The sequence below is a fragment of the Amphiura filiformis genome, chromosome 5 (assembly GCF_039555335.1).
Source record: "Amphiura filiformis chromosome 5, Afil_fr2py, whole genome shotgun sequence".
NCBI lineage: Eukaryota > Metazoa > Echinodermata > Ophiuroidea > Amphilepidida > Amphiuridae > Amphiura > Amphiura filiformis.
In genome coordinates, this window is record NC_092632.1 from 16,568,663 (window position 1) to 16,584,541 (window position 15,879).

At 35.1% G+C, this 15,879-nt stretch overlaps 1 protein-coding gene across 9 annotated transcripts in view; it reads right to left on the reverse strand.

Annotated features, from left to right (window-relative positions):
- LOC140152729 (uncharacterized) overlaps positions 1-15,879 on the reverse strand; it is a 124,897-nt gene that overhangs the window by 89,212 nt on the left and 19,806 nt on the right. For 8 of the 9 annotated variants that reach the window (XM_072175203.1, XM_072175200.1, XM_072175201.1 and 5 more), the window contains 13 exons: positions 15,721-15,834; positions 14,980-15,213; positions 14,555-14,860; positions 11,908-12,135; positions 10,284-10,400; positions 9,760-9,873; positions 8,802-8,918; positions 8,437-8,550; positions 7,769-7,939; positions 6,982-7,266; positions 6,428-6,520; positions 5,937-6,041; positions 4,842-4,955 (listed from right to left, as the gene is read on the reverse strand). In XM_072175203.1, the coding sequence (XP_072031304.1) occupies positions 4,842-4,955; positions 5,937-6,041; positions 6,428-6,520; positions 6,982-7,266; positions 7,769-7,939; positions 8,437-8,550; positions 8,802-8,918; positions 9,760-9,873; positions 10,284-10,400; positions 11,908-12,135; positions 14,555-14,860; positions 14,980-15,213; positions 15,721-15,834 (2,112 nt within the window). The remainder of the gene's footprint in view (positions 1-4,841; positions 4,956-5,936; positions 6,042-6,427; positions 6,521-6,981; positions 7,267-7,768; positions 7,940-8,436; positions 8,551-8,801; positions 8,919-9,759; positions 9,874-10,283; positions 10,401-11,907; positions 12,136-14,554; positions 14,861-14,979; positions 15,214-15,720; positions 15,835-15,879) is intronic. The other variant, XM_072175202.1, reaches the window with a different exon arrangement.

Consider the following 15,879-nt stretch of genomic DNA (forward strand, 5'->3'; position numbering starts at 1 on the left):
AACAAACGCTACGCTACAAATGCGTACGTACAACATCGACACATAATTATTATAGCATACGAGACATGATGTATAAGAAGGTCCTGACAACGTTTTATGATTTCCTTAAACTTAACGTTCTGTTATAAAATTCGTCAAATACCTCTTTTGGTAGCAGAACTTTGCCTTCGGGATTGTTTGGATCATCTAGAGTCATGTAGACACGTTCATTCTCATTGCGTCTTTGTAAAGACACATAATTCGGGTCTGTTACCCGGCTGGGAGGGCTGGGTGCATATCTATGTCGCTGTCTAATTTCACGTGACTTTTGATGATGCTTACAGCACATGATAGATGTAGTAATGATAAATATAAGACACAATATACTTGCAGCGATTGTAGAAACAGTTAAATAAAATACTGTATCAGATGCATTATCGCAGGCATTAATGCATTCCTTGGGCAACAAATTATTTTGCGAATCTTCGGAGTTAGTTGAAATATCTAATCCTCTTGGACTCAACGTTGGGGATAATGATCCACTAGACGGAGTTTTATCTTCCTGGAGAATTGCTATTGGTCCTATGCGACATGAACGTTTGTTATCCGGAAATGCGTGGCTTGTCATCTCACAAACAAATACAGAATTTTGGTACATTACGTCCGCTTTTATTTCAAGTCTTGAATAAACATGCTCATCTTGATTGGAGTTCAATACTGTGAACCGATCGGTAAATCCATGCCTAATCCATTTTAGTTCAACAGGAGGAATTCCCTCATCAGATGAGCATAATAGTGTCAGATCACTATTTTTGTGGTAAACAATTTCATTTGGAGTAATCTTGCATGATGGGTTACCTTTAACAGGGAAGGCTCGGATTTGAATATTAGCCGAATCCCGTGCAATGACCTCTGTGTCACCGATATCAGATATTGTTGATACCGTGCACCAATATTGACCTTCATCTACTAACGAAACATCAAGCATTGTCAGGAAAAATATTTTAGATCCACCTGGAATGGGCCTAACAGAGAGAAAAACACTCGATTCCACCGGCGATGCCAAAATGACTTCACCCATTGTAATACGATCTACTTGCCCGTTTACTCTGCGTACAATCATAACGCCATAATCGTCTTGCATATTCGATACTTGACATCGGATTGCCAAAATTGCACCAACGGTCACTGGATTAATAGGTGTGGTTACTTCAACTGTGGTTTCCGATCCAGAAGAATAGACGAAGCAAGAAATCAATGTAAACAAAATGCAAAGCGTTCCCAGATCCATTTTTAAGACTACACGGTGCTATTGTATGGTGCACCAGTCATATTTGAACACATACGTCGTCCTGATGGTGACTATTAGAATTCTTTCACCTCTCGTTCTTCCCTATATTGCAATGAGTTTTGCTTTGAAGAATTTGCTATTTTCATTTACATTCAATCATAAACATAGTAAGCTAAATAAAAATCCGTCTCCACGCATATGTATCAGCATGATCATCTCTTCTTTGTGACAAATGTGAGTAACGGTGTCGAGAAAATTACAATTGCCCGTCATGAGTTAATTTACATATCGGGAAGTAGAGATCGTTAATATTAATGACTTTCATGAATATTAAAGTACAAATTTGCCTCTTGGTGGCGTTCTTCCTTTTCTAAGATTGTGTTTATACCGTCCATGTTGTACATTTTCATCAAAGTAATCAAGGGAATGATTTTTATGTATTTATATTAGAATTCTCGCGTAATATTATACCTGTACGTAATATAGAATTAATATGTTAAAATTTACTATTTAATTAATTTGAAATCTTAAATTGAGACATAATGCTTCATCAAAATATGTTAATCTGCATTTGATTTCCACCACCAGATCTTGTTTGTGAAAATGTAAACAAACTATACATAGGAAACTGAAGATCTGCGCATGGTTAGTTGGCAACCCAATTATACTTAATTCAGAAAGAATACATTTCTGTTTTAAATCTCATCGACTTATAAAATACCATGAAACTTGAAAAATAAATGTCATCTTTTTGACAGTAGATAGTGGTATTCGAGTGCATACATACTGAAACAATATTATTTAAGCCAATGAGAACTAATTGATCCAATCAGTTTTCACACAATACCTATATGTAAGTACCATTATTACAAAATGTAAAACAATCATTAAACAAGTAATTTACATAACATGATGATGTATATAACATGTCGAAACCAGATACCATCATTTACCTATTATATCCTATCAATTCTTCCGCAAACTTAATGTTCTGTTGTAAAATTCATCAAACACCTCTTGTGGTAGTAGAACTTTTCCTTCTGGATTATTTGGATCATCTAAAGTCATATACACACGTTCACCTTCACGACGTCTTTGCAATGACACATAATTAGGATCCGTTGCCCGGCTGGGAGGGCTAGGTGCATGTCTATGTTGTTGCTGTCTTACTTCATGTGACGTTTTGTTATATTTACAACACATAACAACTGTTGTTATGATGAAAAGAAGGCAGAGTATACTTGCAGCAAAAGTTGACACAGTCAAATAAAATACTGTACCCGACGAAGAATCGCAAATATTCCTACATTCATTTGATGGTAAGTTTGTTTCAGCACCTGCTAAAAGGGGAATTGGCGTAGTTAATGCGGACCCTTTAGGTTCTTCTATATGCCGTATTGCTATAGGACCAATACGACATGATCTCTTTCTGTCAGGAAATCTTTGACTTGTCATTTCGCAGACAAATACAGCATTTTGGTACGTAGTTTCAGCTTCAATTACTAGTCTTGAGTGCAACTTATCATGTTCATTGGAATTGAATACCGTAAAATGTTCAGTAAATCCAACCCTTACCCACTGTATCTCAACGGGAGGAATACCTTCATCAGATGAGCATAGAAATTCCAACCTGGTCTTTTCCTCGTAAATTAGATCATCTGGAATACTACTGCAGAAAGGGTTTCCTTCTCCGGGAAATGAACTAATTTCAATATTAATGGAATCCTGTGCGAGCAGCTTATAATCACCAATTCCTGCCATTGTGCTCACTGCACATCCATATTCTCCTCCATCAGACAGCAAAACACCAATGACAGTCACAAAATACACAGTGGATCCACCAGTAAATGATCTAATTGCCAGAAAAGTCCGTGAAGATAACAATGACGATGATACAACAACGTCGTCCGATACAATGCGCTCAAATTGTCCATCTATTGTACGTACTATATCTACATCATACTCAGTTTGTGTCTCCCATATCTGGCATTGAATAGCCAAAATTCCATCCACCGTTACTGTATCCACCGGTGAGGTAACTTCCACTCTAGGTTCCATTTGTACACAATCAAATGCTATTGCAAGAAGCGTTAGAATGCTTCTAAATGTTAAGTTTTCCATTGTAATGATCCTAAGAGACCTGGAACGATATTGTATTAGAAACTCCAACCAACCTATATTGCACATTCAGATATAAACACGTCTTTGTTCAAACTGCCATGTACACACCCAGCGAAAGACACACGTAGTGCCGTTGGTGTTTATAACCCACAAAAAGTGCTATTTGCCAAAAAATCGAAATTATATCCATTTTGTTCGTAAGAACGTAAGCTCCAACATGCAGTTACACTGCACTATGATTATAATTTTAAATGGCGTCGAGAAATTTACCTTCGAATACACACAGTCATTAAACAGGCGGGCATATCTAATTTATCAGAGCAAATTCACATAAAGACATGAATATTCAGTTATATTTTGTATAATTTATGAAATCGTCAAGAGGTGGCGTTTTTACAAGTGGTATGACATTATAGGTTTGAATTCAGACACAAATTCGTTACGAATAATACACGGATTCATTTTCCTATGCCCTAACATTCAAATCAATTTTACAGGGATATTATGATTACCCATTCTTGAACAAATAGTATATGGGCAATGTCAAGCGTTGCGGAATGATGCAAAATGCCTTTGTACGAATGATACGCACAGTTTTGGGAAACTCTGTAAGTTTAGTTAAATTTTCCACTACAGGTTTAGGATGCAAAGTGACAATATTATCTAATAATCTTTGTTTTGTTTACACATTTGCTGTCGTTAACAACATACCGTAACCGAATGCGACTTGTTTGCGTTGGACATAGACGAAGGGTTGAGCCGCGTCACGCAACGCGAATCGCGTGCGTAATCACAATATTTCGCATTCACGAATTCCAGACTCACTCTTTCCCGCCAATTTACTTTTTAGAGTTAAAAAGAGTGAAATAATGATTTTAAATCAAACAAAAATAGGAAGAAATATTATTGTATTTTACCAGTTTTCAAGTGAAAGAATACATCTTAGGTATCAAGAAATCGCAAATTCCGGCGTGGACGAATGTGTCTCTCCTTATTCTGTCCTTACCTTATTTGCCCCAGTAGGTGGCGTTTTGATTCACAAATTTTACCGAAAAGATAAAGGCAAGCTAAAAAATATTGCGATAATATATTTTGTTCCAAATATGTGAGAAAACAAGTATTGAAAACAATATATAATAAATATTTTTAGACGCGTATATTAGTGCATGTTTTCGTTATTATTATATTGTTATTATTGTTATAGTGCATAATGTCTGCTACTTTGGTGTTTAAATATATATACATTAAGCAAGCTGTAGCGATATTTATTATTATTTTGGATATGCGCAGTAATTTAATATTGAGAGAAATTGCAGCCATTTTAGTAATACTTTTTCTAATTAAATGTGCGTAAAATATAATTTAGCATGCATGTTATGTTAAGAAATAACGAAAGTTAAAATTCCTTTATGTTGATAAAGAGAAAGCAACAAATAAAAGATGGGCTTACCAGGGCAGTCTTGTTCGTCACTCTCGTCTATACAGTCAACGTTTCCATCACATTCGTAAGACGCTGGTAGACAGGTTCCCGTATCCAGACAAGCGATTTCATTTTCACTACACCCTGTTGCACAATATTATTATATGGATAATGAACCTTGATTCTTTCTATACAAATTTGATGCCATACTAATAAACACATTTTCAAGAATGTAAGTGGCTGATGGCGATATGTAAGTTTCGAAATGTTAGTATTTTGTTTGTTGGAGTTGTTTAAAATTATAAGCATAGGCAATATGCAAAAATAAGCAAAGAAACTGCTTTTTTTTTTTTCTTCAAAGTTCCAGAACCACATGACCCACTAAATAGCATGAACAATATTTAAACAACTTGAAAAATTATCTTTAGGATACATTATAAAATTACTGCGCTTTCTCTTTAATACATAACACACAAAAATCTTTGACATAATTAAATCGTACATTACATTGATCAGTTTCAAAGCCGCTGTCATGAAGGTACGAAATGGTATCTAACACACTCAACACAGATACGCACACACAAAAAGAAAAGAATGAAAGTGTATATACGATATATCAATGTTAAATATAGTTCTTTGATTATCTGATCTTTGTCCTGAGAAGACTGCTCCCATTATAACCTGGGTAACAACAATGCAGACAAATACGCAATTAAGAAAAGAAGTGCCTTATTTAAAAGTATAATGTGTATGAGTCGGAAAATGTCATTATATTTGATCAATTATATCGAAGGTGGTAAAGCAATTTTTTTTCTTGTGGTATGGTACGGTATTGTATTTTGTGGATAAAATAAGTCTGTAAAATCGCAAAATAAAGATCTTTTTCATGGCTACCAATAAAACAAAGTAGTAGTCGGCTTTGATCTTGTTTCCTTTGTTTGCTTGTCTTTTACTGATGGCAACTTGACCATTTCAAGAATGTTCCTCTTTAATCCCAAAACATTTTCAATATATTCCGTCTTCAGTAACATGATAAAGATTTCAGGGAATTACTACGGCTCCGGAAATTCTTATTACTCTACTTGGTTTTTGCGAATCTTGCAAAATAATAAAGTAAACAAATACCTGCTTCTTGTGTGGTGACGACGACGTCTATAGGTACAGTGGAAAACATCGTTTCAGTTCTCTCTGTCACGGGATTAGTCATTGTTGTATATGATTCTCGGGTTACTTGAAAAAACGACAAATAAACATTACATGTGATATTACACAAATATTAATTTATCATAATTTAAGAAAATCACAACACTACAATAAATTTGAACTTACACATGTCAGCTGCCTTCGACTATACATTATTTATAAATACGACGGAAAAAATATTTTCGACGGGAAATGTTTACAATGTAATCACAAGGTTGTTGAACAAAATAGACAATTTTGATACACACTCTCGCGTTGTTTACCACCCTTGCATTCAAATGTACAGGATGATCACCCGCTATGTAGAATGTCAATTCAAGACTCACTGTCTACACGCTGTTATGGCAGCGCGGATGTGGTCACATGCGTATTTATAAATATAGTCGAAACATATTGCATGTGTTCGACCTTACCACTTATTGTTCCTCTCACAGGAGTGGTTGTATCCGCCTCCACTGTTGTAACGCTCTCCGTTGTTGCACCAACAGTAGATGGTATCACTGAAACTATTGGAAAATGATACCATTATAATTATTAAAAATACTTCATGGCTAGCACATGATAATTGCAATTGATTTTTGAATCCCCGCTGCTTGATTCGGGTCTCGGCTGTGTTTTCCCGCTCAAATAATGAACGTTTCGTACTGCGGAAAACGCCAAGGCAAAATATGAACACGCAACGGCAAAATTGTCACTCCGCTTGTTAGAACGGCAAAACGCAGGACAAAAGGCCGCACTCCATTATGGCCTTAATGTTCCACTGTTACTTAAAATAAGCTTATCGATTCTTAAGGTACGCTTTTAGTCTCATTCTATATCATCATTAACTATTGTGCGCCAAGTATGACCGAATTCTTACATCTTCATAAAGTTACTTTTATTTTGTAAATGAATGTCACCTAACAGTTTTTGTTTGTTTGTTTGTTAGAAAAATTTTAGAATAAGAGAGTGTAAAAATAAAACTCACGTGTACTGATATATTGAAGTGGTAAGCCTAAATCCACTAGTAAAAACGCACTATTAATTCCATCTACCTCCAATGAGTATGTGCTACCTTCCTGTAGATTAAAAAATGTCCATGATGCTCCTTCTACAGCTCTAATGGTTCGAAAAACCTCCTCACCATCTTCTGATACGAGTTTGAGGAAATAGAATTCTAATGTAACTCCTCCAGGCGGTGGATTAGGAAAGTTTGCCCGGAAAGAATTTGTTGTTATCATATCAAATGATGCTATTTGCATTAATGGAGTACCTGAACCAGAGCAAATAAATAACATAAGAATTCAGTGGTTTTGTATGGATACACAAATATGCATTTATGGACATTCTTTCTTTTTCACTTACATGTATCAACAAATAATCTTTAAAAAAAGATAACCTCCCAAGGAACGGAGGTACCGTGGGTTTAAGACTTACACGTATTTGGTATTATATTCTGATCATCTGACTAGCCTTGTACGAATATGAAGTGCATTATTGTTATGACTGCGTGCAGTGATTTATTCTACATAGATATTGTATCGATATTTTCATTGCTTTATCTTTTGTTGCGTTAATCAAACATAATTTACTATAAATATCGCATTACCAGAAAAACTTTTCAAATTAAAGTTAAAAATCGGTAGTTGGTTATTTTGCCGAAAAAATTGTTGCTTAAACTTTACGCAACAAATCTGACAATTCAAATCAAATTATCGGAGAAAGATCGATCATGTTTCTCTCTTATACTGTGAAAATTACTTTGGTATACTCACGTTCTGTTGTGTATGATAATGATGTTAATAATTTGGTAGTTTCGTATGGGACTGATGTTGTGGTTTCAAAGACTGTTGTTGCGTCCGCTTGCACATCTGGTGTAGTTTGTAATGGCGGCATAGATGATGTTAAATTTGATGTGGATACCGTGGTGGGTATCCCTGGTGGTCCTAAAATCATTGATAGGACAAAATTACACAGGAATACGATGAAGACTTGCTGAACTACACCTTTTTCAGTAATGTTTTGTATTTCTAAATTCCTCCAGAAGAACTACCAACAGGCAACTTCAAGATCAGCGCAGCGCTGGATATCGCTCGCTGCCAGTTGCAGTTACTACTCATCAAGTGTTCAAAAAAGAACCATAGTCGCTTAAATATATACAGTTGGCTCATTTTCTGGGTCAGATGCAGAGAACTTTGTTTTCTGAGTTTACCCTGCCGATCCTGATGATTTTTAAAAATCTGCGCAAAAGGTGAGCGACACCTTAAGACAGTTACGTATTTAGCTCTGAGATCATCGTCTTGCTGGCTACTGTTTATCCTTGGCTACTGGTTATCCCATAATGTCGCATTTTAAAGAATCGAATAAAAAAAATTAAAAAAAGACAAACAGACGGTTAGCAATCCTTTGATGCAGTACAATCCTGCAACATTTCATAACTTACCTAGTTCACAATTATTTCCCATATATCCTTCTGCGCACAGACATGCATACTGTCCTGGTCCATCAAAACATGTACCGCCATTTTGACAAGGCATGCTTCCACAAACCTGTACGTCTAAATCACAAATGGAAATACATATAATTTTTTTTATACTAGTAGTAGTAATTTCGCATATTTACGGTTGTCTAAGGTTGACAGAACTTACCTGCTTGTGAACATATGAATGCGTTCGTAAATTTGCCTACTTGTCTACTTTTTAACTCAACGCACTTGATTTGTTTAGTATCTTTTCATGGATTACCTACTTAGTGACGTCACAACCTAATGAAAGATAATTTTGTAGGAAAAAACTCATTTTAACCTACATTGTCCACAATTCTGTCCCGTAAAGCCGTCATTGCAAGCACAGAAGTATTCACCCTGTCCATCATTATAACATGTCCCGCCATTCTGGCACGGTTGGCTTGAGCACACAAATATATCTGGATTTAAATATATAATACAAGAAAGTATTGCTGATAAAGAATCTGTAGTAAACTGTGCTTCATTGAAGTAAGACATGCTTATTTTGCTCTGAGCTTATCTTGTTTGCTACTGAGTTCTATTTGAACTTGCCTTCAGTTTTTGACTCGAATTTGTTTTTAAACTACAGCATGTAGTTTTCGTTGTTCTTTTATATTTTGTTGTCTGTCCCTGAAGAAGAACAGTTTATCTGCTCGAAACGTCGGTTGTTTTTTGTCTGTTTGGTTTTGTTTGTCTGCTCCAGGTTACTTTATCCTTGTTGTTTTTGCAGATTTAGCACTTTTGTGAGCCTTTGAACTGGTAATTTTTGGCTATCGAACTTTGCCTACTTCCTATGCCTACATTTGCTGGTTTTGCCCCCCCTGCATATTGTCTAGTCTGTATTTTACTTGTTTCCCCACATCAAGTTGATGTACCTTGCTCGTTTTCTTTTCTATTGCTGATATATTTTTGCCGTCAGCTTCTAGGATACACAATTGCTTTTTTTTTTTTTTTTTACTTATAATAAATAAATTCTAGTTAATTCAACATTTATTATCACCCACGCGACTCTGCGTGACTTGCGTGTGCGTTTCCTTTTAGACTCACCGATTTATTTATTTGTAAGATATTGTCAATGTCTCTCGATTACAAATCAAATTTTAACAGAGAAACACGGTTTCGTTGTAGAATAGTGTTTGTTTTTATCAAACACTTTTTGGAAACTCTTTTAAGGAAAGAAGAGAGTACACAAGACGGATATCATACTTCTTTTGACGCAATTTGTATACGTGAAATATGATTACTTTAACTGTAACTTACCTATTTCGCAGTTATTTCCTATAAATCCTTCTGCGCACAGACATGCATATTGTCCTGGTCCATCAAAACATGTACCACCATTTTGACACGGCATGCTTCCACAAACCAGTACGTCTAAATTAAAAGGGTCGCATAAATCTAGTTTGAATATTATTTTGTTGTTGTTTTCTAACATTTACCTGCGTGTATATATGCCGTCATTAAACGCAGACACGAATTTGGGTCTATTATATGCCGTCATTGAGCGCAGGCGTAAATCTGCAAGTCCACTTTGTGAACTGCATTCGCGTAAGTTAATATCGATTCAGCCATAATTTGAGTAAGAAAGGCCACTAGTAGAAATACATACGTAAATTGCCTCATAAACATGATAAATTGGATGCCGTCATGTTCATTGTTCGATTACCACATTATTTTGCAGATTGTACTTTAAAAGCACATCAAGATTAAAATGATAAGTTGATTTTCACGACATCTGCATTTTCAGTAGTACGTAACATAATAATTATACATATAAAACCTACATTGTCCACAATTTTGTCCTGTAAAGCCGTCATTGCAAGCACAGGAGTATTCCCCCTGTCCATCATTATAACATGTGCCACCATTTTGGCACGGTTGGCTTACGCACACCTGAATATCTGGATTGAAAAATAAAATATAAAAAGTATTGTTGATGTGAAATATCTCTTGTTAAAGTTTTATCATCAGCTTCTAGGATACACAGTTGATTTTTATATATCTTATACATGGATTCTAAACAAAACTACCATAAAGCTATATGCACAATACACTGTGATCTGCTTTTTTAATAGCCGTGTTAGCCATTCACGGTTTGCGTGCGTAGTGGAGTGAAAAAACATTCTTGTGTTCCTTTTATATCACTGCTCTATTTTCTAGTTAAGATAAATGTCTGATAACAATACAATATTTTTACCATCAGCCAACACTTTTAATTAACAGAGGTTTTGACACCTCCAAGAGTTATGTACATGTGAAGCAGAACTTGTCACCTATAGTGTGAAAGTAGAATGATGTGTGGATATTATAACGCCATGAATGATGTACAGCATATTTCCAGTAATCTCCTTTTATTTCTTTTATTTCTTTACGATTCTTGCAGCCTTCGTAATGATGTAACCAGGAGAATGGGAGTTTATAGGGGCAATGTCGCGTGAGTGGTTACAAACAATTAAAGCTATATTATAACATTTGCTGAGGAGAACACCCTCAAAAAAATTTTAAATTCTGGTTTTACACGATTGTAATGTACTTTAGTCAATAAAGATACTCTGCAAAAATCAAGAATTTAGGTGCGGTAGTTGTGTCAAAATCCGAGATTTTGAATAAAACGATGGAACCGGCGTTTTATTATTACGATGGAAATATTAGTCGAACACGTATGCACAGTACGTACACGGCGTGCGGGATACACATACAAACACACCCCGAGGATCGTACCGTAATAACATGCATGGGCGCTAGTAGTAAATTACAATTTTCTATGCTTTACCTCACTTGTTCGGCTCAAAATTAAAAGGGGACATATCTGACAGTAAAAGCTAACATTTTATGGAAAATAAATACTAATCTATTTTTACAGAAATGTTATAATATGGCTTTAATAACTTAAAATACACACTACTAACGCATGCGTGTTTGTCAACTATAGCTCTCCTCCGCCTTCGCGGCACGACGGTGTCATTCCACTCACCATGTGGAGTGAATGGAACCACACTAACGGCGGAGGAGAATACTAGCTGGTCAGACGGTCTAATTCTACCAAGCATAATAATATCTAAAAATCACCATCATATTCCATTGATTCATTACAAAATACTATTGTATACTTAACTTATAATTTGAAATGTTAACAAATATATTTTTAGATAAGTATTACAACACTTATAAATATCATGTAAGAAGCAAAATGTCCGCCAATGGCGCCTATTGTCTAGACCTAGGGTACATATTCTAAAATCGGGTTGTAATTCCACTTGCCCTACAATATTGCATCAACGTTTTGAAAATGGTGGTGTAATTAATCAAATACATGCAGGGCATTACTATTAACTCCCTCTGATTTATTAAAATTTCTATTACACATTTTTAATGGTATACTTCAAACCATTACTTTAAGTCACTCACCAATAGTTGTCGTTGCAGAATTTGTAGTCTTATAGCCACCAGTTGTTAAAGTTTCACCAGTTGTCACATCACCAGTACTTGTCGTAAGGTCAATCCTTCCCGTAGATCCTATTTTGGACGTTGCTATATCTGTTTCTGTGGTACTTGTTTCGTTTGTTACCACTTGTAAAGTGCTACTTTCCGTTATTGACACATCCGTAATACTTGCTTCTGTTGTCATTGCGGAAACTAATTGTACGAAAAAGATTGCATGTTTTTGTCAAACCAGCCTCCAATAGAAATTTAGAATATTTATAGGTTAATAAATGCGTACCACTTGTTGGGAGTGAAATTGTACAAAATAATGCACTCGTACTGAGATCAGTGGACTTCGGGTATATATATAAATGCGCATTTATAAATGCGCACGTGACATCTACAAGTCGCCATACCGTGTTCAACGATGTAAGGTACCCGGATGTGCACAAATTCCACACGCAAAAGTATAGGCAAAAATGACAGGTTACAAGGAAAATTGGTTTTGCAAAACAGTGGCATTGATCGCAAAGGGCAAAATAATTTGACCCGAAACATAAACTCTTTATTTGGATTTTCCATTACGGAAAAAACAAAATTTATGACGGAAAAGCTAGATATAGCTGATTTAAAAAGTTATATTTCATTATTTCCGTGCTAAATGGGCGTGCCATATTGATGACGAAATGTGATTCTTACTGGCATTAAGGTCAGAACTGGGTAGCTGCCGATGATGTTATTTGATAATGTTTGCACGTAGGGAACTTAGGGGCTGTCATTTTCTTCGGAAGGAAGGGGTCATGGATTTATTTATTTGGGAGTCAAGATAAGTATCCCCCGTAGAGCCGCCAATGAACATAACTCTGACCCTAATTTTAACTCTAATTATAACGTAAATTGAGGAAACTATAACTTTAGCCCTTTTCGGTATAATGACCCTCTCAAACTAGGCTAGATGTCCCCGCCCGACCTCCTCAATTCTAATTTACTCATTCGCTCGCAAATGGACAAAAAACAAATTCAAAATGTGTTTTTAAGCACCTTTTGTGTCCCCATGCTAAATCGGTAATCAGTACACCCTTTGTCACCCTTTGACGTACAATTTAGAGTATAAACACGTAGATGACTGTACATGATCTAATCATCCCGGCTGGAAGATGTTGAGGAAGACTCGTATACTATACATCACGCTCATACGTTATATGACAATATGACGTACAATCACGTATGTGATGCATGGTTTGAGGTTTTTCAGCTAGTAAGTTAGATCTCTCGTCATACACATTATTGTTATGGTATATTGTAATTGTATACGTCAATTTTGTTCAGTTTGATTCAACCGGCTTATAAAGTTTTACTTTACACGGAAGGGGAAAGTTAGCAAAAAACAATTAATTTATGAGTGTAAAGGGGGAGGGGTGGTTTTGGGGAAGGGGGGACAAATAATATTTATAAAATTATAAGTAAGGCGAGAAAGAGAGAAACCCTGTTCTTTCAAGTAGGGTCGGTCGGTCGGTTGGTATTTTTAATTTTTTTTTTAAATAACCCAAAAAATCACAAAAATCTGTAAATAAATTTCAATTTGAGAAAATACAAAAAAATTGTCCTGAAATTACCCAACTTTGGGGTCGGCATTCATTTGTACAGGAAAAATTTGTTTCCCAATTTGTTCAAAATAGAACAGGGTTTTCATTTTCGTCGCATAAATAAATAAATAAATAAATAAATAAATAAATAAATAAATAAATAAATAAATAAATAAATAAATATAAATAAATAAATAAACATTAGTTATGTTTGTACATGGGGTGCTGTGCAATAATCATGATCCTTTGATATCCATGATTTATCCTTGCAAATTTATAGCATCGAACCTCCAGCCAATGTTCCTTGCCAGTGCTAGCCACGAAACAAGGTCACAACTGTAGCCACTCCTTCAATGGTCGCCATTTCAGTGATTGACAGTGATGTAATGCAAATATGGCGCTGGCCATCTGGTCACGTGCGCATTTATAAAAGCGCATTTATATATACAACCGAAGTCTACTGGAGATGTTGATGCGTCTAATGCACGAGCCTCGAAGGGGAGTGCATTAGACGCATCAAATCTCTGTACAAGTGCATTATTTTGTACAATTTATCGAGCAATAAGTGATACACATTTATTAACTATTTCATACACGAGAACAAAATCTCGTGATTTTTGCTATTTTTATAACAAAATTGTCACTAAAAATATTGGAAAAGGCAAACAAATATAAATGCATCCACCCGCAAGAAAAATGAACGCGTCCGAAAGCACCGCGCGTACTACGCAGAGTTCGCGGCCGTGCAATTATGGGCAATTATACAATATTTATGAACGGCTAGTATTTACTAACGGAGGCTCTGATTCTCACTATCACTATCAAAGAGTGTATGAAATTAGATTGAAAACCTTTATAAATGCTCCAAATGGTATAAATATAACATACCATTTATTGCCCGATAACCAAAGAAAAGTATACATAACAACTTAAGCACCTGTCCCATTCTCAAATTCTAAGACGTATGAAAATATTCAAGACAACATTATTAATTTTGAGCTAAAAGTTGATTATATACATTATTTGTAAGAATTTATCAAACTCACTCGTTTCAATTCTTTGTGGAGATGTTCCAATATCATAGACTAACTCGCCCTGACCATCAGTATTTATAACGGCACCAATATCTACGTTATATGTTGTTCCTGGCATCAACCCTGTTATTGTATATTCTGAACTTACTTCAGCAGGAACATAAACAGTTTGTGAAGGTCCACCATCTTGTGGCGTTACTGTGACAGCATATTGTGTGATTTGACGCTGAATATCACCTGATAGTTGTGGTGGAGGATCCTCCCACCTTACTGTGAAAGTCGTGTCGGCAATATTTATGAAGGACGGAGGAGGTAGATCTGGACCAAATGATAGTGTTGAAAATTAGTGATGATATTTGCGCTCAAACTGAGTGAATGAAGGCATTATTTTCGATGGACGAAACACCTTTACATAAAAAGCAACAATGAGAACGTACCGACACAAATTTGGTTTTCGTCGCTGTTATCTCGGCAATGATTTCTTCCATCGCAAACATTATCTGTAGTTGTACATCTGCCATTTGTGCAGATGAATTGAAATGGACACGTAGCACAAAAGTCTTCATCCTCATCACTACCGTCAGCACAGTCTTTAAATCCTTCACATACCCAGCTTGTTGGGATGCACGGTCCATCGGTACACCTGAACTCATCAGGTGCACACGTGGGTCCTAAACGTAGAACATAAAATAGCAATACTCTGAACGTTAATTTGGGTCATTTAAACGATGTTTGTATAAATAACATAATACATGTAATACTAACAACAACAACAATAATAATAATAATAATAATAATAATAATAATAATAATAATAATAATAATAATAATAATAATAATAATAATAATACTATTATTACTACTACTACTACTACTACTACTACTACTACTACTACTAATAATAATAATAAAAATAATAATAATAATTATTAATTATTATAATAACAATAATAATAATTATTATTATAATAATAATAACAATAATAATAATAATAATAATAATAATAATAATAATAATAATAATAATAATAATAATAATAATAATAATGATAATAATAATAATGATGATGATAAAACGTGTAATAATAGAACGAGGAATATATGAAACGTTAATTACCAAATGCTATATAAATAGCATACACCAACTCATTATTGATGAAAAAAAAATCTGAAAGTACCTTCAGTTACGTTTTCCGTAGTTCCACCAATTGTTGTTATATCTTGTGTAGTTTGCCTACCCGTTGTTCTTATTTCAGAGCTGGTAGAACTTGCTTGTGTGGTTCTCAAGGAGACTAGAAGAACGTGAAAGATATATCATATTAAGACGTTGTTTCATT